This window comes from Pinus tabuliformis, chromosome 8, assembly GCF_031772625.1.
Source record: "Pinus tabuliformis cultivar Carrire ecotype Pingquan chromosome 8, CPIR1, whole genome shotgun sequence".
NCBI lineage: Eukaryota > Viridiplantae > Streptophyta > Pinopsida > Pinales > Pinaceae > Pinus > Pinus tabuliformis.
The window spans coordinates 1,478,378,623-1,478,403,437 of NC_142294.1; the positions used below are offsets into that span (position 1 = coordinate 1,478,378,623).

Consider the following 24,815-nt stretch of genomic DNA (forward strand, 5'->3'; position numbering starts at 1 on the left):
TTCACTACCATCTCTCACCTCGATCGAGGGTATATGTTTTGGATCTTTGATGTTAAGTTGGCTGTCATGAGCATCTTTTCCAAGATCTATTCCAAATTTCCTACATAGGCTTTTGGCTTGCCACATATTTCATGGAAAATTTACTAAATTTAACATTGGCCTTGAAACATTTTATGGTAAAATATACTAAATATTTAGTATTATATGATCTATGGAATGATAAAAAGTGTACATGATGTAACAAAATAACTATTAAGTTCCCATATCGTTAAAAACACTTTGCTAATGAGAGGTCACAGGGTCAATTCTCCTCGATGCTTTGGGGTTAGGATCTGCTAATGTGTCGGTGGGATGTGATCCCTTCGAGTGGATCTGTTAGGATAGTTTTCGTGGACGCAGTGTCCACCTATATCTGGTATCCGTGAACCACACATTAAAAAGAAAATTAACCATTACTATACCACCTTCTTGTAATTGTCTAATTAACATAAAATGATGATATGTTGAAACTTATAATTTGTCAAATAAATAATGCTCACAACTTACATAAAAAAATTCATATAAAAGATTTTTTATGATTCATAATCAATTAGTTATAACATTGTTACAAAACGCCATTCCCGTAATTATCTCATTCATATAAAATCAAATATTTAATAAAACTAATAAATACATGTTATTATTATTATTATTAAAAATAAATTATTATTTTATAAAAAAGTATTAACTTTATTTGAATTCACTTCCTTTTACTCTTTTAATTCATTTGACCCACACCATATTCTAGGTAAAGTAAAAAAATTGAAAGACGCACATACCAGTGAGAGGGATCAAATCTCTTGAGGTGTAAACCTCTTTTAAAGTGCAAAACTTAAATAAAATGTTTACACCTCGAGAGATTTGATCCTTTCAAAGCTTTATATATATAACCCACATGTAATTTTTCATTGTTTAAGTTGCATTTTTGAATGTATAAAATGGATTCAAGGTCTTCAAAATTTATATGGGCGTAAAATAGTGAGATTGCTTGAAATGTTTTAAGCATATTTTTTTTTCAATTGTTATATATATATATATTTTAAATTATTTTATTTCTCCATAAAGTTGACATAATATTATGTTGTTTTATATGGACATAGAAATATTTATTTATGGTTGAGAGTAAAATATTTGTACCACTTATCCTTAGTATGGTCGCTAAAAGTGAGATTGTTGATGTTTTATAATACTTTTAATCAAACAAATATATTCATTTTTGTTTTTTTATTATATCCAGTGTGAAATATTTTATTTATGGTTGAGAGTGAGAGTGAAATATTTTTACTACTTCTCATTAGTATGACTAGTAAGAGTGAGATTATTAATGTTTTATAATACTTTTAATCAAACAAGTGTATACGTTTTTGTTTTTAATATGCTATGCATGTTTAGTTATTTTTCCATATGATGTAACATAATTTCATGTAAAGCAATTAGATGTAAAAAAAATGTTAAAAGAAAATATTTTAATGTTGTATATAATAAAAATATTCAATGTGAGTGAGCAATAAAATATCTTAATTTAAATTAATATTGATGTATACTTAAATTTATTAATAACAAAAAAATAATTTTAATGTGCCTGGATAAAATGTTTAAATGCACATGTTATGCAAAATATTTTAACTTCAACTATATATATATATATTATATTGTTTGATTTTTGTTTTACAATTTGGTCATTTTTTAGGTATATATATATATATGTATATATTTTTTTTTTGAAATCCAACAAAGATTTTTTGGGCTTACAAGTTTAAGTTATGTACTCTATAGAGCATTCAAAAATTTAACTTAAACAATGAAAAATACTCAATAAATTTTGGACACTCAAAGAAGTTTGCATGTGAAAAAATTTGATCTCTCTCGCTCATGTTAGATCCGTGCTTAAGATGGATCTATGTTGATTTTATTATATCTGGTGTGAATTATTTTCTTTATGGTTGATAGTGAGAGTGAAATGTTTTTACAATTTCTCATTAGTATGACCATTGAGAGTGAGATTATTGATATTGTATAGAACGTTTAATTCAACAAACCAAACACATATATTCATTTTTGTTTTTTATTATATTCTACAATTTTTTTTCATTTATATATATATATATATATATATATATATATAGACACATGCCAACTTCAAGTTGAATAAAAACATAATTACACATCTTTTTCATACTAGACTGTGAAATGAGCCTCTAGGTTTAACAACGACACTTTTAGATGTTAGTGAAAAAGAATTTGGTAGAAATTGAATGTACATTAACACACACATTGATCTTACTGAAGAAGAAGTCTAGAAAATATTACATAACATTCCTAAAAAGCTCTTTAAAAAATTAATATTCTCAATTGCTTTGAATAATAAAATAAAAATGATTTAAGATAGCTTGTTTTTTTCCTAAATTTCAATGTTATTATTATTATTTTTAAAATGTTATTATATACTTTTTAAATTATTATAATAAAAGATGGAATTTATGAATTATTTTTTAGGCCAAGTGAATGTATTAGAATTTAAATTATTGATTAGATAAAGATTATGTTTGTGGGTTTAATACCCATTGAGTTTAAAGTTCAAAATATGGCATGGGAGAGGTTGAAGGTGGAAGCCAATTGTGGGATTACACTATCCTATAGAGAGTCCAACCTCAACAAAATCTCACACAATCCAACCCTAATAACAACATCCGATTATTGAGTAGATTGTTCTTTTGTCCAACATGTATATTAACATGACCCTAACTTAAGCACAACAAAATATAAATTAAATTAATAAATAATAATTATAACATGTAATACATCTAGACTCAACTACTAATTAAAAATCACTTATTAAATTTCATTTTTTTATTATAATTTTTAAAATAAAAATAATATATATATATATATATATATATATTAAATAAAAATAATTATTTTAACTTAAATATTTGAAATAAAAATTTACACAAAAACAAATGAATGAACATCTTTGCACTTTTATTAAATTTGTTTTTTATCGCATCAATAAATGTAAACCTGGATTGAGAACACTAACATCAATAATGACAAAATGCATAAGAAATTTATACTTTGAAAACCCTTTACCAAGAAAATGCTACTCAAGGTACTTTATAATGGAGTTCGGGAAGCTTTCGAATAATTTTTACCACATGTTAATACAATGGATTTTCCAGTACCTTAGGTCACTAAGCTACCAATGGTAAACTCATCCAGGGTTGAGTGAAGTTAATCTAACATTTCACCATTTAAATTTGAATAATCACCTATTTTCTTCCAGGTTTATTAACTAGTATCTAGTAATACAACATACCATATATCATTTATGTATGTGTTTAAAGTTTACATCATGCCATATATCACTTATGTATGTGTTTAAAATTTACATCATGCCATATATCACTTATGTATGTGTTTAAAGTTTACACCAATGATTCATCAAATTAGGGTATATATCAAAATAAATCTTACAATTATAAGTTAATAAGGTGAAATTTTAAGGATGTAAATTTATCTTATAGTTTAGAAAATTTGACAAATCTTATCATTCCATAATATACAAAATTGAATTTGGGTGGCAATATTTTTGTAAAAATATTCAGATTTAAATGAATTTGTATGATTTTTATAAATTTTGATGATTTTAAAGTAAAAAAGTTTATAGTATAAAATTTGGGCATATCACTTTTAGAAAAAATGGAGATTTGCAATATATATATATATATATATATATATTTTTTTTTTTTTTTAATTTTTTGCAATATATATATATATATTTTAATTATTTTTTTTTGGAAAAAACATGGAAAATTAACCCACTTGTGAATATTAGCCCATAAAATTTTCTTTGATGCCCATTTACATGTCAAATTAGAACTCGAAAACAAATGCTTACAATTGCATGTCCAACCATGCGATGCTTGAAGAATCTATTTGCTTCACTACCCATATACCATCTACTCTCTCCATGGTTCTCATCATCAAGCCACTCACACTACTCCCATTCCATTAGCTCTCTCCATGACTCCCATCATCAAAATATTCTTGCTAGAGAACATGCATCTATTTGCTTCAGTACCCATATACCATCTAGTCTCTCCATGGTTCTCATCATCAAGCCACTCACACCTCCCATACCATTAGCTTTCTCCATGACTACCATCATCAAAATATTCTTGCTAGAGAACATGCTCGACTTCTTTGATACCAAATGTAAAACCCATATCAAGAAAATAACATCAACCATCACAAAGCAATCACAAAATGCATAAGATATTTTTACCATGGAAACCATTTACTAAAATACCAATTTTCAAAGTTATATCCTCATTCACCTTGGCCAATTTGGCCAAGCTAGCCAAACACTTAAGGAACTTTACAAAAGAGTTCTTCAAGCCTTAAAAAAAGATTATCACATGCTCACACATGGGTTTCACAATATTTGGACATCTAATTTTGGACATCTAATCCACAAATGGTAAACCCATCAATAACCAAATCAATATTATCACAATAATAAATACATAAAAAGCAAATTATACAAGATTTGAACACATTTAGAAGTTTCCCTCACTTTTTGGTTGTTTTATTTATAATAAAAGTCATTTAATCAAATTTTATGAGGGGGAGCAATTGAAACTACATACAACATTCTTTTGCATTGAAGCAAATTGTATGCGCTGATAAGGTCATCTGGAACTTCTCATCTTCTCTTAGTGTTATTTTCATTTGAACCATTCAATTGAACCTGTAGTTGACAATTTTCCACCAAGCAAATTGTGCAAACAATAGTTAAATTCTACAATAATTGGATTATAAACAAAAATTATCATGTAGCGGTTCATTTCAACAATGGCAGAGGATAATGAATAGAAAAAGAAATGGAAGAGATATCTTTAGACTAAGTGAGGACATTAATATCACTTTGATGTGGAAATTGGGTGGAAGAGTTCCCTCTAGGTGAAGTGAGGAACATAAAGTCATAAAAGTGGACAAAGTACATAGACTAAGTAAGGAATAAAATTATAAAGTAGATAAGGTACATAGAATGAGGTGCACTAATTATTACTATTAGTACACTAACTTGTTATTGAATATTAGTGTTTGACTTAATACATAATAAAAATTCTAGGTGAAGTGAGGAACATAAAGTCATAAAAGTGGACAAAGTACATAAGTAAGGAATAAAATTATAAAGTAGATAAGGTACATAGAGTGAGGTGCACTAATTATTACTATTAGTACACTAACTTGTTATTGAATATTAGTGTTTGACATAATACATAATAAAAATTCTAGGTGAAGTGAGGAACATAAAGTCATAAAAGTGGACAAAGTACATAGACTAAGTAAGGAATAAAATTATAAAGTAGATAAGGTACATAGAGTGAGGTGCACTAATTATTACTATTACTACACTAACTTGTTATTGAATATTAGTGTTTGACATAATACATAATAAAAATTCATTTTCATAGTGTTACCATTTCTTCAATTTTTAACTTAAGATCTTTATTATCATTTTTATTCTTCTATTAAAGAGTGAAGCAGATACCTAGCAGAAATATAGTATAGCCATTTATATCTGGTTGATATTAATATTTACAATCAGAATATTTTCTCAATATTATCTAATTAATTAATTAATTTATTTATTTATTTATATTTTAAATAATAGTTAAGAATTTTTTAATAAACCTTTTAAATCAAAACCTAATAAATTAAATACTTCTCACAAGTTTATAATAACTATATTTTAATTAAATAACAATAATTGTAAAGTGTTTAATTGAAAAAATAATTTAAAAATTTGCCTTAAAACCTAATTACAATAAGCAATATTTTTATATATCATTTCTTGTATCTTTCATTTAAACATGAAAATGAAAAGTAAATTTCAAGAACATTAGATAAAAACTACATAAATATGCTAATTTACAAATAAACTAACATATATTTTGAAAAAAAAAAACTAACATATATTTTGGAGAATTTAATCTTTAACTAAAAATAACAAACATTTTCAATTTACCTACCAATCAAATCCATTAACACCATTTACTACATCTCTATGTTAAAACTCATTATTTTGGTGATAATTTCTTACCTTAAACAAACATTTTCAATTTACCTACCAATCAAATCCATTAACATCATTTACCACATCTCTATGTTAAAACTCATTATTTTGGTGATAATTGCTTACCTTAGTTATTGTGGGGATCACCATATATAAATAGACGTACATATGGTCAAGCATATGTATAGATGAATGTTTACCACTATAAGTGTACAGAGTGGTTCACGAAACTTTTTAGTTAAGGGAAGAGCTCTATAGCCAGCCTTAGCTTAGAGCTCAAATTGAGTAAAATATAAAAGTTTGGGTTATATTTTTTTCTCCGATTCTATGATGTAGAATGGAAATCAATAGAAACCTTATTTTTTTTATTTTTTTTTTATTTTTATTTTTTTGTCAATATTGAGCATAGTCATATATAAAATCTATTTTTGAGCATAGTCATGTTTTGTAAATGGAACTTGGGTGGGGAGGTTATCATTAAACCCTCTCAACCACTTGGGCTATTAAATTATGAATATGATTTAGTTTAGTTTTACAAGTGTGATGGTTCACTTAACTTTATTTCTCATAGGTATTTTAAGGGTTATGGGTTTAAAATCAAAGTGAACAATGTAACATTTATATTTTTGGATTTTTTTAATAATCGTGGATTTAAGATCAATTTTGAATATTTTAAGAGTCATGAATTTAAGATCAGAGTATGTTTAGCACATTGTGCAAGACAAGAAGCACAACTTGGGTAATGGGTCCATTACTTCATTATTTTCAATTAAGAGAAAAAGGATTAGCAAATGCCTTCTTTATCGATGATAACATTAATCATTGTATGATTTTAGAAGTTTTTAAGCCCTCGGGCACAATGTCTCGATCTCGCTTTAGTAGACGGGAGGCCACTAATAATGTTGTCCCTTAGATGTTTTAGAAGTTTTTGGTCATCCTTAGTCGAATTATAGATTAGGGTTGTTAGAAAACTTAGCCACAAAACCAACCATTAACCTTGTGTTGTGCATTTGATGATACAATTCAACAATTGGGTTAAGCTCATTCAAATTTTTTCAAAGATGGAACATTGTCCCTTGAACTTGGAAGGTTACCAAGGGTGTTGTCCCTTGGATCTTATAATGAGTGGTATGTGCTGCATTTTTTCAGATGTAAAGGTAGCAGAAAAATGGCATTGCTAGCTAAGTATTTTTGGAGATAATTGGAACACTTCATGAAAAACGCTATATAAATGTTGTTTGTTATTTAGATAATTTTTGTCTTTAAATAGTGGAAAATCTATCATAATTTAGTTTCAAACAAATAGTGGGGGCAACCATTGTTGATTGCTATATGCAAATGTATGGTAACTAGTCATTCTTATTCAAGGAAAACCACCCCCCATGGAATTACCCATTGATAATTCATAAGGGGGTAGACTTTGACTCTTGCAGATGTTTATGGGTCTTGGGTCATTAACTTGTTTCCTTTAAGTCCAAAGAAGACGAGCTCTTAGCTAAACAAAACCAATTTCAAAGCATACTCCAAACCTACTATTTAAATTGTTGGACACCTAATCCTCTAAGGGTTGGTGTGGAAGCTGAACAATCAAAGGGAGCCCAAGAGACCTTGGAATATGGAATCCAACGATCACTCTAATGTATTATGAATCTACATCTAAGTTAATAAGAAATGTAATTCATTGTTCTATCATTTATGACTGTTCACATCCCATGTGGGTTTAACATGGTATCAGAGCACACGTTTTTTCTTGAATAAGCCTGAGCGTTTTGGTTCACCTACCGCTTCTTTGCAGTTAGCTCTTCCCAAGTCTCAGAATTTCCCTGACAGAGTGAATGTTTATGTTGCTCTACCCTTATTTGCAGTCTCATTGACCCTAATAACGCTTCCGCTTTGAAGGTCTGTCTGATCAATGAGTAAGCTATGTTAAATATTTCTCTACTACCCTGTTGACTTCTTTGTAAGCCTGGAGCAATTTCTTTTCTTTGTGGTGCTCGCAAAAAATGCCTATGTGCGCTTATTTGTCCTAACATGATATTAGAGGCCATCGGGTTTCCTCTCATTGAATGCGCTCCTCCTGTCTTAACCATTGCTCAGACGCCGGTTATAGAGACTGCAAGCGTCCAAGAAATGGGTAGACTCTATGGGCTTATTTGAATAATTGTAACAACTTGCAATTCCAGATCCCATCAGAGAACCAGAGGAATCTGGAATTGGAATTTGCTCTGATTCAATGGTGAATTCTGCCGACCCAACACCTGGAGTGCCAAGTTTTGAATTGTAGGGTCCACCTGTGGTTCCAGCAACAACCCAAGCTCACTTTTCAAAATTTGTAAGCTCTCCTCTAAGTTTCTCAACTTTTCTGGCCATAGAAATCAAGTTCTTCTCCATATCCTTCCTCTATTCGAACTACTCAGTATTTGCATTCTTTTCATATTCAATCACCGTCCTCGATCGTATCAATTCCTAGGACCTCTGGGCTATGGGTCACCAAACCAATAATTCTTCGCCAGTATAACTATCCGTACTCCGTTTCAAAGTTTTCGACGAATAATTTAAGAATCTTGGATGTATAGGGGCACGATTCGCATCCTTGGTAAACCAAGAACCTTTCCATTGTATTTGGCGTGTAACTGGAAACCATTTGGACCCGTCACCTATGCAAGGAATAAAGAAAAGTTATGTAGAACACCATCGTCTAGTCATTGAGTTGCAGCTGCCTAACTGCGAGGCTTCTTATTTGGAAATCGTTTTCAGCTTTGAGCCATCCATTCTTCTTAGAGGGCACCAAATTTCATAAATATGGTCCAAACAAATAGTGAGAATTTTGATTTGTTGCTCGAGACAATGTTGGATTGTTAACAACTTCGTTGGTATTACAACGGCTATTGAAGAGAATCAACCACATTAGGGGATTTAGGCATTATCTGCAAGCTGAAATCAAATGGCAGTGAATGTGTAGCTCTATGTCATTGAGTGTCTTTATTACTCTTGGTGTCTTCGGGTCTGTACATTGACAATTCAAGTTACCATATACCTGACCAAGCTTTCGTGTAGCACTTTAGTAGTATTCAATGTGCAGTGGAAGGTTCAAGCCCGTGGAAGCATAAAAGTGTTTTTGCATGGATAGTAGTGGATAATATTGCATTTGGTTCTTCATATTTAATTTGGAAAGGAGTCATTTTGAATCGTTGGTTGAGGTGTTCTCAACGGTTTTGTTTTCCAAAATGTGCTGCCGAATTTTGGTAAATTCATGAATAGCAAGCTTGTTAGCTTGTGGCGCAATGGAAGCATGGTTGGACATGCGAATAATTCGAATGACTAGCTGCATTTCAAAGTGATTGAAGACCAAGGTTGGGGGATTTTCCAAATATTTGATTCTAATTACTTGTGTCTAAGCCTATGCAAGAACTGTTTGCATAAACTAGCACACTCCCATGGCGAGCAGGGGTGAGCACGCAGGGGGGGTGTGTTTTGTGCGCAGGAGGGCGAGCAGGGGTGAGCAGGCAGGGGGGGCGAGCAAAAGCGGCAGGCAGGGGGGAGGATCGTGCGCAGGAGGGGAGGAGCATGCGCAGGAGGGCGAGCAGGGGTGAGCTCGCAGGGGGGGCGAGCAGAAGCGGAAGGCAGGGGGGAGGAGCGTGCGCAGGAGGGGAGGAGCGTGCGCAGGAGGGCAAGCAGGGGTGAGCAGGCAGGGGGGCGAGCAGAAGCGGCAGGCAGGGGGGAGGAGCGTGCGCAGGAGGGCGTGCAGGGGTGAGCAGGAGGGCAGAAGCGGTTGGGGAGCAGGAGGGCAGAAGCAGAAGGCAGTAGCGGCATGGGAGCAGGAGAGCAGAAACGGTAGGGCGAGCAGGCGCAGTAGGGCGTGCAGGAGCGTGAGCAGGAGGGGGTGCAGGGGCGAGCAGGTGGGCAGAAGTGGAAGGGGCGAGCAGGAGCGTGAATAGGAGGGGCGAGCAGGGCTGAGCGGAAGGGCGAGCAGTCGCGGTAGGGCGCGCAGTAGCGTGAGGGGGCGAGCAGAAGCGGCAAGCAGGGGCGGAGCGCAGAAGCGGAAGGGGCGTGCAGGAGCGTGAGCAGGAGGGCGGGCAGGAGCGACGAGCAGGAGGGCTGAAGTCTTCTGGTCTTTAGTTTTCTCTAAGCGAGGGCGAGGTGGCTCCCCTTGCCGCCTCTGCCCCCGGTGACGCCTCTGCTCCGATGGGTCTTCCCCTTCTTGGCGGCAGTTAGGTCTGTTTCTGGCCACGGCATATCCTTTGGAGTGTTGAGGGAATAGTGGTGCCTCTGCCCTGTTTCGTGCCGCTCCTATGGATGTCCCCGTTGGTCTTTTCTACAGGCAGATGCGGTTGATTGTGGCAACGTTCTTCCTCTGTTTCTCGTCTGAATCGGGTGGAGAGTTTGAGGGGGTGGGGAAGGAGTGGCTTCTTTTGCTGCTCTCTTCCTCATTTCGTGCCTCTCCCTCCATTTTGGGCGGTGAGATCTTGCTGCTCTTTCTTCAGATGCTTATCTGCTTGGTTTTTTGGTGCCTCTTCTGCACCTTATAGTTGGATTGCCTTGTCTTGGGGGCAATATTGGCCTTTCGGGGCTTTATTTGGGATCTGTTTTAGCAGATTTGCTTGTGGCTCAGTCCACGTTTCTGCATATGCTTCATGCATTTGCTTATGTAATCTCCATATATGAATGTTTCTGCATATGCTTCTTGCATTTGCACTATGTAATCTTCTTATATGAATATATTTCACTTTTTTCTTCTAAAAAAAACTAGCACACTCCCATGAGAGAGCGCACCCATTTCTTGCTAGAGGGTCTCGAGTCAAAGTCGGTGTTGCTAGCACTTATTCAAAGTAGATATGGTTTATTGCTTCAACCACCGTGAGAATAAAATATAGAAGGAATAGATACCCTGCACAATAGTCATTTGTCATGGGGAGTTGAGTTGCTAACATCGTTGTTGTTGCAGCCACTGACTGCTTACCTGTGCGGCCTACTAGACGTAAGGAACATTACCTGTGAGTGCATTCATAGATAGTTTCAGTGTTGCATTAAATTGGGATAAACCAACGCTAAGAAAGTTGTGATTCTTTAGTCATTTGTATAGTCTGCCTTAAGAACTATTGTACATTGATTATTGATTCGGTGCAGTTGTTATGGCTCAAATTGAAAAATTATTAGAGTTATTGAGAAATGTAATTGTATCTACTGCTGAAAGCATACTTAAAATCAACAAAGACACTCTTTCTGATATTCAAACTTGTTTGCAAAATGCACAAGAGAAGATAGAGTTTTTACAACTTGAATCACAGTTACAGAGAGATGAGTTACAACAAAAAATGCATCCCTCTGAACTTGTTCTTGTTCAGAACGATCCCCTATCTGACTTGTTTCTGTTCAGAACAATTCTCTTTTTGAGTCATAATTTGACTCCCATCAAAATGCAAAAACTAATCAAGACAGTAAAGTTGACGCTGATTCAAGAGCAGATGTGCATGCAAATTTAGAAGTCCAGCTTACACTTCCCAAGCCAACAATCAAACCTTAGGAAGAGCTTGTCCATAACAAGCACAAAACAGGTCTTGGATATGATAAGGAGGTTTCCTTTCATATTCCAGATTACTCAAAGCCCATCAAATTTCAGAGTGTTGGGTTTCTTCATGACAGTTCACCTTTCTCTATTTCAGATTCTGCTCCTCTTCCACAAAAACAACAACAAAATGTTAAATGCCAACATTGTGACCAAGTTGGCCATATGAAAGATCACTGTTTTGATCTTCATCCATGTGAGCACTGTCATAAAACCACTCATTCACACAGATGCTTCAAAAACAAGCCTCCTTTAAGAACAAAGATTCATCTTAGATGGATCGCTTCTTGGCAACGGGCTTCAACAACCAAGAAGATATTTCACTCATACAACAGGATTTGCTCTCGAAAATTGAAAAGTCTTGTAGTTGAGATCTCTTCATCTTCTCACCTTGTATCTGTCAAGGGGGGAAGTGATGGTCATATACAAGCTTGAAAGCCACATCAAGCGAGCTTGAGCCACAACCTGCCATACAAGATTCAGAGTTGTAGCCAGAGACAGAGATGCCCTTGAGCATGCCTTTGGTTGGTGGTTAGCCTTAAACCATCTATGCGGAGTTGAAACCTCCCTTTCTAGGTTGAGCTTCTCCCTCTTCAAAGAATTGGGGACTCTTCCTCTAGCAGAAGACTTCAACTTCTTGCCAGTTTTGGAAGAGTTCTAGGAATTGCATTAAGCATTCTAGAGTTGATGGTCATCCTTAAACCACCGCAGGTTGAGACCTCCCTTTTTAGGTTGGGGTTCTCCCATTTTATGCAAGTTGTAGACTTCCCTTCTTCCAGGTTGAAGGTATCGCTCTTCAAAGCATTAAGGAGCACTTCCTCTCACAGAAGACTTCAACGTTTTGCCAGATTTGGAAGAGTTCTAGGAATTGCACTAAGCTTTCCAATGTCGGTGGTCATCTTTAAACCACCACCTTATGCCAACATTTCAAAAAACACATTCAGCCTAGTGCTGCCATGCATAATTTTGCAAATTTTGTATTATGTCTCTCTTCTTGGACTCATACATACCCCTTCAGATTAAGGAGGGAATGTTGGACACCTAATCCTCTAAGGGTTGGTGTGGAAGCTGAACAATCAAAGGGAGTCCAAGAGACTTTGGAATATGGAATCCAACAGTCACTCTAATGTATTATAAATGTACATATAAGTTAATAAGAAATGCAATTCACTGTTCTATCATTTATGACTGTTCACATCCCATGTGGGTTTAACATAAATAACTATATTCACATTGTTTATATATCATATGAATTGTTTAGCTTGATATGATATATGAGTGAGACTTTTATGAAATGATAATAACATTGATTTCAAAATTACTTTAGTCATATGTCTAAATAGTGTTTGCATTGGGTTAGGGTTGTGAAGGTTTGTTTAACTGACCAGTGGATGTCTTACTCCAGATAAATTAAAGCATTTTTATTAAATATATAATTATAATAAAAATAAGTAATGTAATTTTTAAAAATATGTAATTTATTAAAAGTTAAAATAATTTAAAAGTTTAGATAACACAAAGGTTTAAAATAATATTAAATAAAAAAAATCATTTTCAATATATGCAACCATTTATAAAATATGTGTCATTATACATTCAAATAAACTTACGATCACATTTATAATGTGGTTGTGCTAGTATTCAATAGTGCTAAATAAATACATTAATCACCACATAATCAATTTCATATATATATATATATATATATAATGTGATTGTGCTAATATTCAACTTGGCTGAATAAAGACATTAATCACCCCATAATCAATTCCATTTATATATCCATAGCTTACAATGTCTATGCAACATTGACCTACACATTTCCAATGATGCATTGAAGGCCCATCATGTTTCAAGGCATTGTTTAAGGAGACCACAATTTTGCTTGGACAAATATTTTTGGTTGAAATTTGATTATTTATTTTTCAAAAAAATTTGAATGTGAAAGTGTTTTAGTCTTTTTTTAAGGTGAAAATGGATTCAACACTATTGTGTTTTAATTGTTTTCAAGGTGAAAATGGATTCAACGCCATAAAAAAATATGAAATAGACACCCAAAATCCAAAAGTTTGAGAGTCATATCTCATATTTCCAAAAATTTCGGCCAAATTTTATCAAAATCAAAGTAAAAATAAATTAACACTATCAAAAATATCAGATATCCAAAATCCTTAAGTTCTATAATCTAATCCAAATTTCCAAAAAATTCCATAAAAAAATATCAGACACCCAAACTCCTCAAGTTTATCCATTGTAATCTAAATTTCCAAAATATTCCGCCAAATTTTATCAAAATCATTTTGGAAATTCCATTATTTTACAAATTTATTCCATTATTTTCCAAATAAAATTGTAAGTCATTAGACTACGTGATGAAAATTTACCGCAGATAAATGGCCCACCAAGTGGATAAATTTAGGATACCGTATTCCATTCGTTTTCATTTCCGTCCGGACCAAAGCCACTCATCGATACTATCCCTGCAACAAATGGAAGGAGCCGCTCATCCGAGTCATCCCTGTCACTTCGATTAAACTCTCCGTGACTTTTGCAGCGAAGGCGTCCCTAAAAGAAAAATGGGCGCCCCACATTTACACCTAGAACGCGATGAATAAAATCTATCATGCATCTTCGAGGAAGCTTCGCCAAAAGCAAAAGTCGAAATTGTTTGGCCTCTTCCCTAAAGTACGAAACAAATTAAGAATACATTCCATTAACCAGAAACAGGGCTCGAGGCCATGCTTTGCCGTATGGAAAGAACCTGTTTTTGATAATAAAAGGAATCTTTTATTCAAGCGGCAAGCTGAGTGGAATTTCACTGAAAAAGCCCACTTTATCGAGGATAGCAGAGGCCGCAGGATCTCTGAGTACGAGTTCAACCACAATCGCGGGGGAGAAGAAAAAAGGGTTTTGTCATGCTTAAAGCTTTAGTGCGAGAATCGAACCTGCAACCTGTACATCACAGGTAGGGAGGGAGTGAGAAAATAAAATGGCGGCATTAGTTTTGATTTCACTGAATAGTAAGGAAAGCTTTTTATTTACATTGGAGGTGGTTAGCATTTGCGTTATTGTGACCGCTGTCATCTTTCCAGCGCCTGCAAACGATCGTCATGAGCTCTGGCGATTCCAGAGACCCGCGGAGATGGTCCCCGAGACAATCTCCTTCGTGGGAGAATTACGAGCGATTCGAGAACGGTGAGGACGAAGACGAAGGGCGGGACGATATTTTCGACATCCCGCCCAAGAAAACCCCATGGGAGAGCCTCAGAAAATGGAGGGTAAGTCTCCACTCATTTAATTTCTTTATCAGCTGAGCAGTGTGAGCCGGGACGTTGGATATAATATTGAGTGTGTTTCGTTGGAGGATAAATCTACTTTTTCTAAGTTATAGGATTTAAAATAGTTTATGGGATTGTTAATTTTTTTTGGTTTTTGTTTTTTTGCGATTCAATTTTTTTCTTACTCAAATATGAGTGAGCTGACTCAAGTTAATCTAATCTTCTAAGAATTTTTTTATTGAAAAAATAATGGCAAGAAAGGAATTAATGTTAATAGCTTATGGGACTATTAATTTTGTTTTTTGCTTTTTGCAATTTAATTTTTTCTTACTCAAATATGATGAGCTGACCAACTTAACCCAATTTTTTATCTGTTTATAATGTTAGCATGACAAATTAATTTTGATTATATTGCCAATTTCTTCTTGATTTTAATTGTATTGCGTATCTCTGAATTGATTTTGATTGTATTGTCATATTGGCATTATAATGCTTCTAATTAATTTTGATGCTATTGCCAATATGCTAATGATTATAATTGTATGGCTTATTTGTTAGTTGATTTTGATTATATTGTCATATAGTGGCATTATAATGCTTTTAGTTGTATTGGTGGGTGATGAATAAATTGTATTAAGAGAGTCTAGTAGGTGTATTGCAGGGTGACAAAACAAACAATATTAAGACAGTCTAATACAATTGCCACCAAAAAGGTAAGGGTGAAAACATAAAGCTTGATAAAGGAAGGAGGACATGGAACTTAGTTATTCTATAAATAAAAATAAAATAGAAGGAAATAAATCAAATGTATTTTGAAATGCAAAACAATTTTATTTTTCTTTTGATTAGAAGGGAAGTATAAGGTCCTTGGTTTGAGTAGTGTTGGGTGTTTTTCCCATATGATCACTTTCGTGGTTAGTGATCGACAAAAACATATATGCCATAGGGTTGATGCCTTATACAAGTTTCTTTTGGGTGCTTTGCTTGATCTGGGATCTTTACTTCATTGATGTTTTCCAGAATTGCATGAAAGAGTATGTAAAAACCACATGTGCAAACACATAAAGAAGACAAAACATAAATGAGACCATAAAGACAATGCACACAAAAATTTGATAACATAATTTGTCTAGTGTGGACTACGTTTTTGGGCCCTGCTTTAATAGTGGGGAGATTTCTTTATTCATCTCAGCAAAATTGAAAATGAGTACATGGAAAAATACATCAGTATATCTTCAATCTTGGGAGTGACTTAAAAAATGGGATGCTCATATCCAAAAACACATTGCACTAGTGAAATCCTTTCGAAATTCTGAGTAATTTGAGTATAAAATTACTATATTTTGTCACCTGCAACTTTGTCCTCTCAGAGAATCTTAAGATTCACAGCAGATTCCCTACATGGATATTCCTAGAATATTTTAAGGAATATTCCCTAGTCTCGAAAAATGCGCCATAAGGTTTCGCCCTGCCCTGGTTCCACCACGCACAGGGTTTCGAACTGTATTGGTTTCGCAACCTCCTATTGACGAATTGGTTGGCACATATATGTATAGACATTGGCAGTTTGGGTCGTTGCGGATTCCAACCCCCATCGACCCATTTAATACACACACACATGTTTCCATTGAACCATATATGACCGGGGATTTAACAGGTCCGCCAACCTGTTACCACTTGTCTCTACTATAGTCAGTGTTGACTGTCAACAACGTTGACCCGTGACCCCACATTTGTTGTAATTACCAATAGTCTGACTGATAATTATCTTCCAAGTGACCAATTGGGGCCAATTTGGCCACCCATTGGGTGCCACGTGGTACCATTTAATTGGGCCACGTGGCCCCATATCATTGGGCCACATACCACACCATGTCATACTCAGTCATGCCCAGTCTCTGCCAAGTGTCTGCCATGTCAATGGTGGTTCCTTCCAATGCTCTCTGCACTAAATGAATAGGCTGCCACATGGCACCCTAAGGTCCACCTGCATTTATTTTTTACTTTTGGTCACAAACTTCAGATGGGCATAACTTTCACACACAGTGTCAAATTGAGGTTTTGTTTGTGTCATTTGAAAGCTCTTGTTAAGATCTACAATTTGATGTTGGTTTGGTCAAGATATGAGGACTTTGAATTTTTGGCCTTTTTGGGATTCTCATGGATCATTGCCTTACTAACAAGGCACACCATAAACAACTCAAATGCCCTTCCGCATAGACATGACACACCATAGATATTGGCAACTCACATTTAGTTGGATGCACCAAGAGAAGTTTGAAAGAGGATTTAACAAGAAATGGCAAAGAAGGTTGCCACTTACAACCTTGTCCATAGACATGCACTTCTTATGATGGATAATAGTCACATAGAGAGCTTGATGATTTGTGTGCCTAGACTATATAAGAGCCAAAAGAGTTAGGGAGTCGACATTTGGGGGTTGAGACAACTCATTGTTAAAGTGTCTTTGGACACAAGTAGCCATGGATTGCAACAATGAAACACAATCATTGGGTGTACACCATTGGGCATGCATCTATTAGGTACATATCCACATGACAGTTAGGTGTATTGAGATAGACTCAGACAAATCCGTGCATAGTTGAGTGGACTGTGTAGTCTTGCAAATTGAGCTAACTAAGACAAGTTGGACATATGGATTAAGAATACTTGGGACAAGTTGGATGGAAAAACCAAACACACTTGGGATGACTTGGGTAGACTTGTGTGCACTACCAGATGCACTTGTTGGATGTGGACGATCAATGAACAAGTTACCAAGGGAAGCAAGTTAACTATGTGGGCACTTGGGTCCCTTCATTGACTTGTAAGTGTAAGGCAAGGCCCATATAAAAGAAGGACGCCTCAAAGTGCTAAAGTGTTAACAATATGTGTGAAATCATTCACAAGAGTGTAAGGAGTTTTGTGGTTGTACCAAGTTCAAGGTTGGGCATAGTGGGGCTAATTGCACTAGTTGAATGAGACAAAAAGGAAGATAAGACTTGTCGGAGATAGTATTGTGATTGCTTAGGGGTTGGATCGATAGTTCTTGTTGGCACTTGTGCCTTATGTAATTGTAGTTTGTAAATTAGCCATAGTTAGCTAGCTGCGCTCCTTTGTTATACATTGTAACATTCTTCATATAAAAGAGTGTTAGGCCCTTGCCTTGGGTGTCACCCATAATTGTATGAGTTGTGAATGACATTGTTCCTCGCATTACTTTGTATTGGGTACATGATGATATTCACTGAGTGTTAAGCACTACCAAAATCTTTTAAGGATATAGTTGGATACATTCCTATTGTTGGATGAACTAGGTTATTGGACCTAGCTGTGCATTAAACTTGGTGTAACTTAAGACAAAGTTATGGGTAGACGTTCATTGAAGGTGTGTAATTTGGTTGTAGTAGGCACAAATTAGGCAAACGCATATGGCCAAGGCGAGACATTGCCACATAACCTCAAGTGCTAGAACAATCTTGAATGGAACTAGGTTTACAAAAATGAAATTGAATCAACAACAAATCCACATTAAGATAAATCTATCAATTATTTAGTAGCAATTATTTGTTCTATTTGTTCTCATATTTCCCAATAATGCTTAGTAAAATTATCTCACATATATGATACTAGTCTTTTCCCATCCATAATATTGTTAAAATGATTATAATGTAAGTATTATTAATGTATTTTTTTGTTTTGTTTGACCCATAGCTATTTCAACCTTGAACCTCATTATTTACATAATACTTCATATCATGATGATGACTAATTAAGTTGCCCACTAGACAAAAACACTTTTTTTCTTATGTGTGCGTGTACACTATAAAATAAATAAAAAATATATAATAATTTAAGCGAATAATTTAAATTTATTAAACAATTTTTTTTTTTTTAAATGTATTAATTTTGATTATTCTAAATTATTGTAGATAGATTTTTGGAGGTGAACTCTATAAGTAGGTTGAGGGCAGACACGCTACTAACTTTGAGGAACCAAAGAAGTTTTTTGAATAATAATGTGAGAACGTTGAGGAAAATATATAAAGAAGAGATAGGATTAAGGGAAAAAAGAAAAAATCTTGAATTAAGGTCAAAATTCGCTGTGGTAAAGGCATATAAAGATTAATCTATAATAAACATCAAAACACTTATTTCATAATAGGAATCTTACTATTATAGGAATCTTTACTCTGTAAATAGGCTTTGTTACAATCCCATGGGTCAACACCTTGGCTTATCAATACTACATACACTAAAAACCCATAACTTATTTCATATGTAGGTTTTCATAAAACTTGGTTTTTATTTTTATTTTTAATTAACCAATTTAATTAAAAAGAAAAAAAATTACAAAACTACTTTAGAGATAAATATCGACATTTGATTTGTATATACTACTAAGAGTATTCTAAAATTTCTGTGGAAGTTAAATCCCTACTATCCATATGATAATTATTGATAATTAAATTAAAATGATGGAAGTCTTATGTCAAAATAGACACACCTAATAATAATAATAATAAATTTTGGTTCTTTTGGTCAAAATTAGTCGTTATTATTATTAAAAAATAATTTTTTAATAACTTAATATAAAGAAGGTAATGTGATAGAAAGTTAACGCAATTGATTGAGTCCCCATTGAAATGAAATGAAATGATATTTTAAGGTCCACAAGACTAAAAATAGTTTATGAGACCATTAGATCCATGTTTTTTGCTTTTTGCAATTCAATCCGATTTTTAAAGTTTCATGAACCAAATATTCCGTGCGGTGTGAACATAGCAAACACCAATCTACCACAAAAAAAGTAATAAAACCAAATAAAATAAAAATACAAAAATAAATTAATAAAATAAAATAAAAACAAATAATTTTCCATTGTATTTTTTTTGTAAGCTTGGCAGGGCTACATCTTCATCACGTCCAATATATCACCCCGATAGAGGCAGGGAATTGAACCAGTGACTTCACCTTAGCAGAACACTCTCACTGTCTATCTAAGACCCATCGACGTTTAAATTGTATTTTTGAATGCTATAGACATTACACAATATGTGCAATGAACCATTTTATCACTGCATATTAAAATGATTTTTTTGTTATTAATATATTTTTAAGTATAATTCAATATTAATTCATATTAAAATATTATACTAATAATTGACATTAAATGTTTTATTCTACACAACATACAATATTTTCTTTTAACATTTTTGCATATATATAAATGTATATGAAAATTGATATCACGTTCTAAAATATTTTTGAAAAGTATATTACTGACATATTTTTTAAAATTATATTAAGTTATATACATAACTAATTAAATATGCATAAATTTTTTTTATATAAACATTATTTTTATATTTAAAAAATATTTTATCAAATTGAAAATAACATCACTTTCACACTAAGTTAGAGAATAAACTTCTCTCAATTATGTTATGTTGGCTCCCCTTTAATGGTGGTGTATGCTCCCCTTGTGTTTAGTGGCATGTGCTTAAATCTAGCTATGGCATGTGCTTAAATCTAGCTATGTCTCTGTTTACTAACACCTCTGGATTTTGGTGTAATGACAATTGTGACACCAACAAATGGTATGACCCAGAAGTTTGGAGTTCAAAACACACTGAGTTCGCGTTAGGGGAGATTGTTGAAGATATCCATAACTATGATATCATGAATCTCACTTTTATTGTTGATTGTTGGCGATTCACGGCAAATTCGAATTGAATTTCAATTTTGCGATCAGTGCAGAGTTGTCAATTCACGGCAAATTCTATCTGAATGTTGATTTTTCCGTCAGTGCGGAGAGCTCCGGCTGTTGCGAGGTCGATTTGAATTTCAATTTTGCGATCAATGCAGAGTTGTCAATTCACGGCAAATTCTGAGTGTCGATTTTGCCATCAGTCCGGAGAGCTCCGGCTGTCGCGAGGTCAAATACTTCGGCAGTAGAGAAAGGCGATGGACTCTACTTTTCACTTTTCACGTTTACTTTATACTTTTGAATGTGTTCACTTTCAGTCTTGAGTTTTCAGCAATCTTGAGCCTCTTACGGCAACCAGTTACCAGCACGAAACTTTAGGGAGCACATTTTAAATGTACTAACATTTGTCGAATTGATCTTCGATCTTGCTGCACGAAACTAAGGAATCCCGAATGTGGCCATGTCTCAGATCCGCTCACAAACCAATCGAGTCAAGACCGTTAGTGAATGGCACTGATGTAGATGTGGTTCATCCACAAATGTGGTACGGCCATGTCTCTCAGAACATGGTCAATGGTGTCCTTAATTTCTTAGGAATCTGGAAGGAATCTAGGTGTGTCTTTAATTCTCGGATCACGAGTCTTCCGTTCAGCGTTCCGTGGGGATCCTATCCAGTGTATACCTCCCATTCTGCCTTCTATAGTAGCTGTAACAGCAAGGGCCGAGTTTTTAGGGTACGTGGTCATGTCCAGAGACATTCCCCTGTTTTCCAGGTGTGTTCTGTTTTCTAACGCCTTCCCCCTTTTTTATGGTCACATGGTTGCCAGATGGTGGAATGGGGCGGTACCACGAGGAGCCAAAAACCAAAAAATTCTTCGATAACTTTTTCTACCTTCATCATAAACAACTGCTCATACCCTTGGAGATAAAAAGATTAACTGGTTGGTAGTTGGAGTGTTTGAAAGTACGGTCTGTGCTTCTGTCCACCTGCGTTGAATCCTTATAACTGCTTATAATTTACTGTTATTTTGCAAATTTGGGTTTGGAGCTTCTATCTGTTTTAAACACATATACCTTGGTTCCCAACAGTATGTGTTTTAAACACTCGTGCAACATTGGTTTACACTTGATAAACTAGCTCATAAACATAGTCTTATCAAAATTTATCCATATTCAACACCTACTCCATATTCAACTGATCATTCTAAATCAATCTACTTGAATAAACTCATAAACATCGACTTATAGATCAATTTGATCTAAACAAATCAAAATTGCTCTGTTTTTGAGTTTGATTATGCTAAGCTTAAGAATAGATAATGTACCATTGTATTTTCAACAAAAAAATTGTACATGCTTATTAGAAGGATTGAGAGAACTTTTCAATTTTGGTCTAGCGAAGCTTAGACCTATATGTAGCTTTGTATGTAAAAGATGCAACTTGTTCTCATCGTCGCTTGGGAGATTGACACCTATTGCTTATGAGTTTTGATCATCCTAGTCTATCTACTTGTGACTAAATGGAACATCAAAACTGTTGCCATTGTCACCTTGGTAACAACTTCCTTTGTTTTAGTGAAGGATGAATCCAACATAAAGGAGGCCTCGACCCTTGCTGTTACAGCTACTATAAAAGGCAGAATGGGAGGTATACATTGGATAGGATCCCCCGGACGCAATATAGAAGCACATTTGTCCTGCTCAACATTCCTTTGTTTTAGTGAAGGATGAATCCAACTGTAACAGATGTGCCTACATAAATTCCACCGACACAATATATCAAACAAGGTGAGGATAACGTGTTTATTCAAATCAATTTCAAGATTTGAATAAATATGGATCTAAGGCTGTTTGGAAGGTTTATGAAGTCAATATTCAATGCAAGGTGATCTCCAAACACTACAAATCAAGAAAAGACTAATGGCTGTTGCAAAACTTGTATGCAAAACGGTAAATTACAATAGTGAAACAAGTTATAACCGTAGCAATAATTTTAGCCCTTGAAACAAATTACAAGCAAGTAGATTTAGGGCTTAAATGGATAAAATTAGGGTCTATGCAACTAAATTTTTTGAAATAATAATTGCATGTAACAGCCAATAAATCCTAGATGTCCAGCCCTATTTAGGCTATAAATAAAATCAGCAAGACAACTTATGATGCTAAGATGATTCTCAAGTCGACATATGCGTAAATGCCATGACATCTAATTCTTTTTTGTCATTTTATATATATATATATATAGGTATATATATAAAACCCTAGCTTTACCCAAAAACACAAAACGAAAAGCCAAATTTAAATATATCACTCTAGATCCATCTTATCTCTGAATCTACAAATGTTGAAACGGATCAAATCTCAAGGTGGAAACCTTTCCTCAAGTTTTGCACACAAAAAAGAGATTAAAATTTGTAACAAATTAGATTTGGTCCCTCTTGGTGCTTGATAGATTGGGGTTTAAGATGGATCTAGGCTGGTTTAATTTTAAAACTAACGACTGAACATGAACATCTCTTTATACTAAATTGTAAAACACTTCTTAACACAACCAATTTTACACAAAGAATTAAAACCAAACCCTTCTTAATTTTTTTTTTTTTAATTCCTTCGTAATTAAAATTTACATCTTAACTCTAATCTTACATCTTAATTCCAGCGTAATTAAAAATTTATATCCTAAATTTACATTATATATGTTATATGTTTTTATTTTTTTATATTAATAGATGGAGGTTCAAATATTAATACCTTGCATCTCTAAATCTATATTTATCTTTTCACATTTACATAATACAATTATAAAATTACCATATAAATTATCAAATAAAAAATAACATCATGATAAAATAAATAACAAATCACATTGAAAAAAATAATACCTATCCACATATATTATTAGCATTTACTAAAATAATGTTAGTATATATATGATACATCTTTCCATTCTGTAATTAATTGCATAAGTTGTACATAAATTGGAACAACTCTATAATTCTTGTCTTTATTGGAAATTCAATAACTTTTCACATACTTTAAATAGACTATTAGTTTCCTTTCTATATCTCACTGCTCCTGAGTTTCCTGTCTGATTATTTTTCAAAAATCATCGAATACAAGTGCAGTGAGATATAGAATATTGACCTTGGATGCTTTGTGAGTTCCACATTTGCACAAAAAAATATATATTATTAATTTGCAGAAGACATTAAATAAAATGAAAGATAGTAGAAAAAAATTATCTGGGGTGAAGTGGAATTCTAGGCTTGAACGAAACGAAACAACTCAACTAAGGTAAAAAAAAATTAAGTTTGAAATATATTATTAATTTGCAGAAGACATTAAATAAAATGAAATATAGTAAAAAAAATTATCTGGGGTGAAGTGGAATTCTAGGCTTGAACGAAACGAAACAACTCAACTAAGGTAAAAAATGGTAAGTTTCTGCAAAGTTGATAAATAGTGGGATTCAAGTGCCCTTCTTCCTATTTGGCAAAGGCATGAGAGTGATAATGATGATGATATCTAGATGGTTGTGGTTGTTTCTTTTCTCTTTTGAAGAAGAAGCCAAGAAACAAATTAATTTGAAACTTCCGTTATATTTCACTTCTTTGATCCTCTGATTTTTCTTCACTTCTTTGACCCTCTGATTTTTCTCAGAAATTTTGATGATCGAAACAATCATTGTATTGATATTGATAGACACATAATATTTATATAACATTATATATGTTATATGTTTTAATTTTTTGGTTGAGCCAACATATAAATGTTAAATGTTAAATTTTAAAAACATTTACACCTACACATTTGCTGCTATACTGGGTTGTAATGCATCTCTCAACGCAATGATTGACTACAAGGGAGAAGACTAGTGCCTACTATATTTTTTCTGGGTGGTATAATGGGCTAGTTAAAGACTCTCTTGAAGAGATGTGCGTAGATCTAAAGTAATATCTATGGTTTTCCACTACAAACCCTAGAAAATCCACCCAGTAGATTCCTAATAACTTCCAGATGATTTAAGGGCAATTATTCCAATAGTAACCTTCCAAGAGCTTTGAAAGGAGGGATTTGTTCAAAGAAGAAATAAAGAGAGTGCACCACTGTTGGAAATAAAGTTTATGCTAAGAGGTGGGC

The 24,815-nt window shown here is 33.8% G+C and overlaps 1 protein-coding gene across 4 annotated transcripts in view; it reads left to right on the forward strand.

The window, feature by feature from the left end:
- Positions 1-24,815, forward strand: part of LOC149241405 (calcium-transporting ATPase 5, plasma membrane-type-like) — a 293,316-nt gene that overhangs the window by 7,899 nt on the left and 260,602 nt on the right. Inside the window, exons 1-2 of one of the 4 annotated variants that reach the window (XM_089373954.1) lie at positions 14,170-14,652; positions 14,780-14,965. The exons of the other annotated variants lie outside the window; for them this stretch is intronic. Coding sequence (XP_089230080.1) covers positions 14,798-14,965 — 168 coding nt within the window. The 5' untranslated portion in view covers positions 14,170-14,652; positions 14,780-14,797. Of the gene's footprint in view, positions 1-14,169; positions 14,653-14,779; positions 14,966-24,815 lie in introns of those variants that run through there. 4 annotated transcript variants of the gene reach the window in all.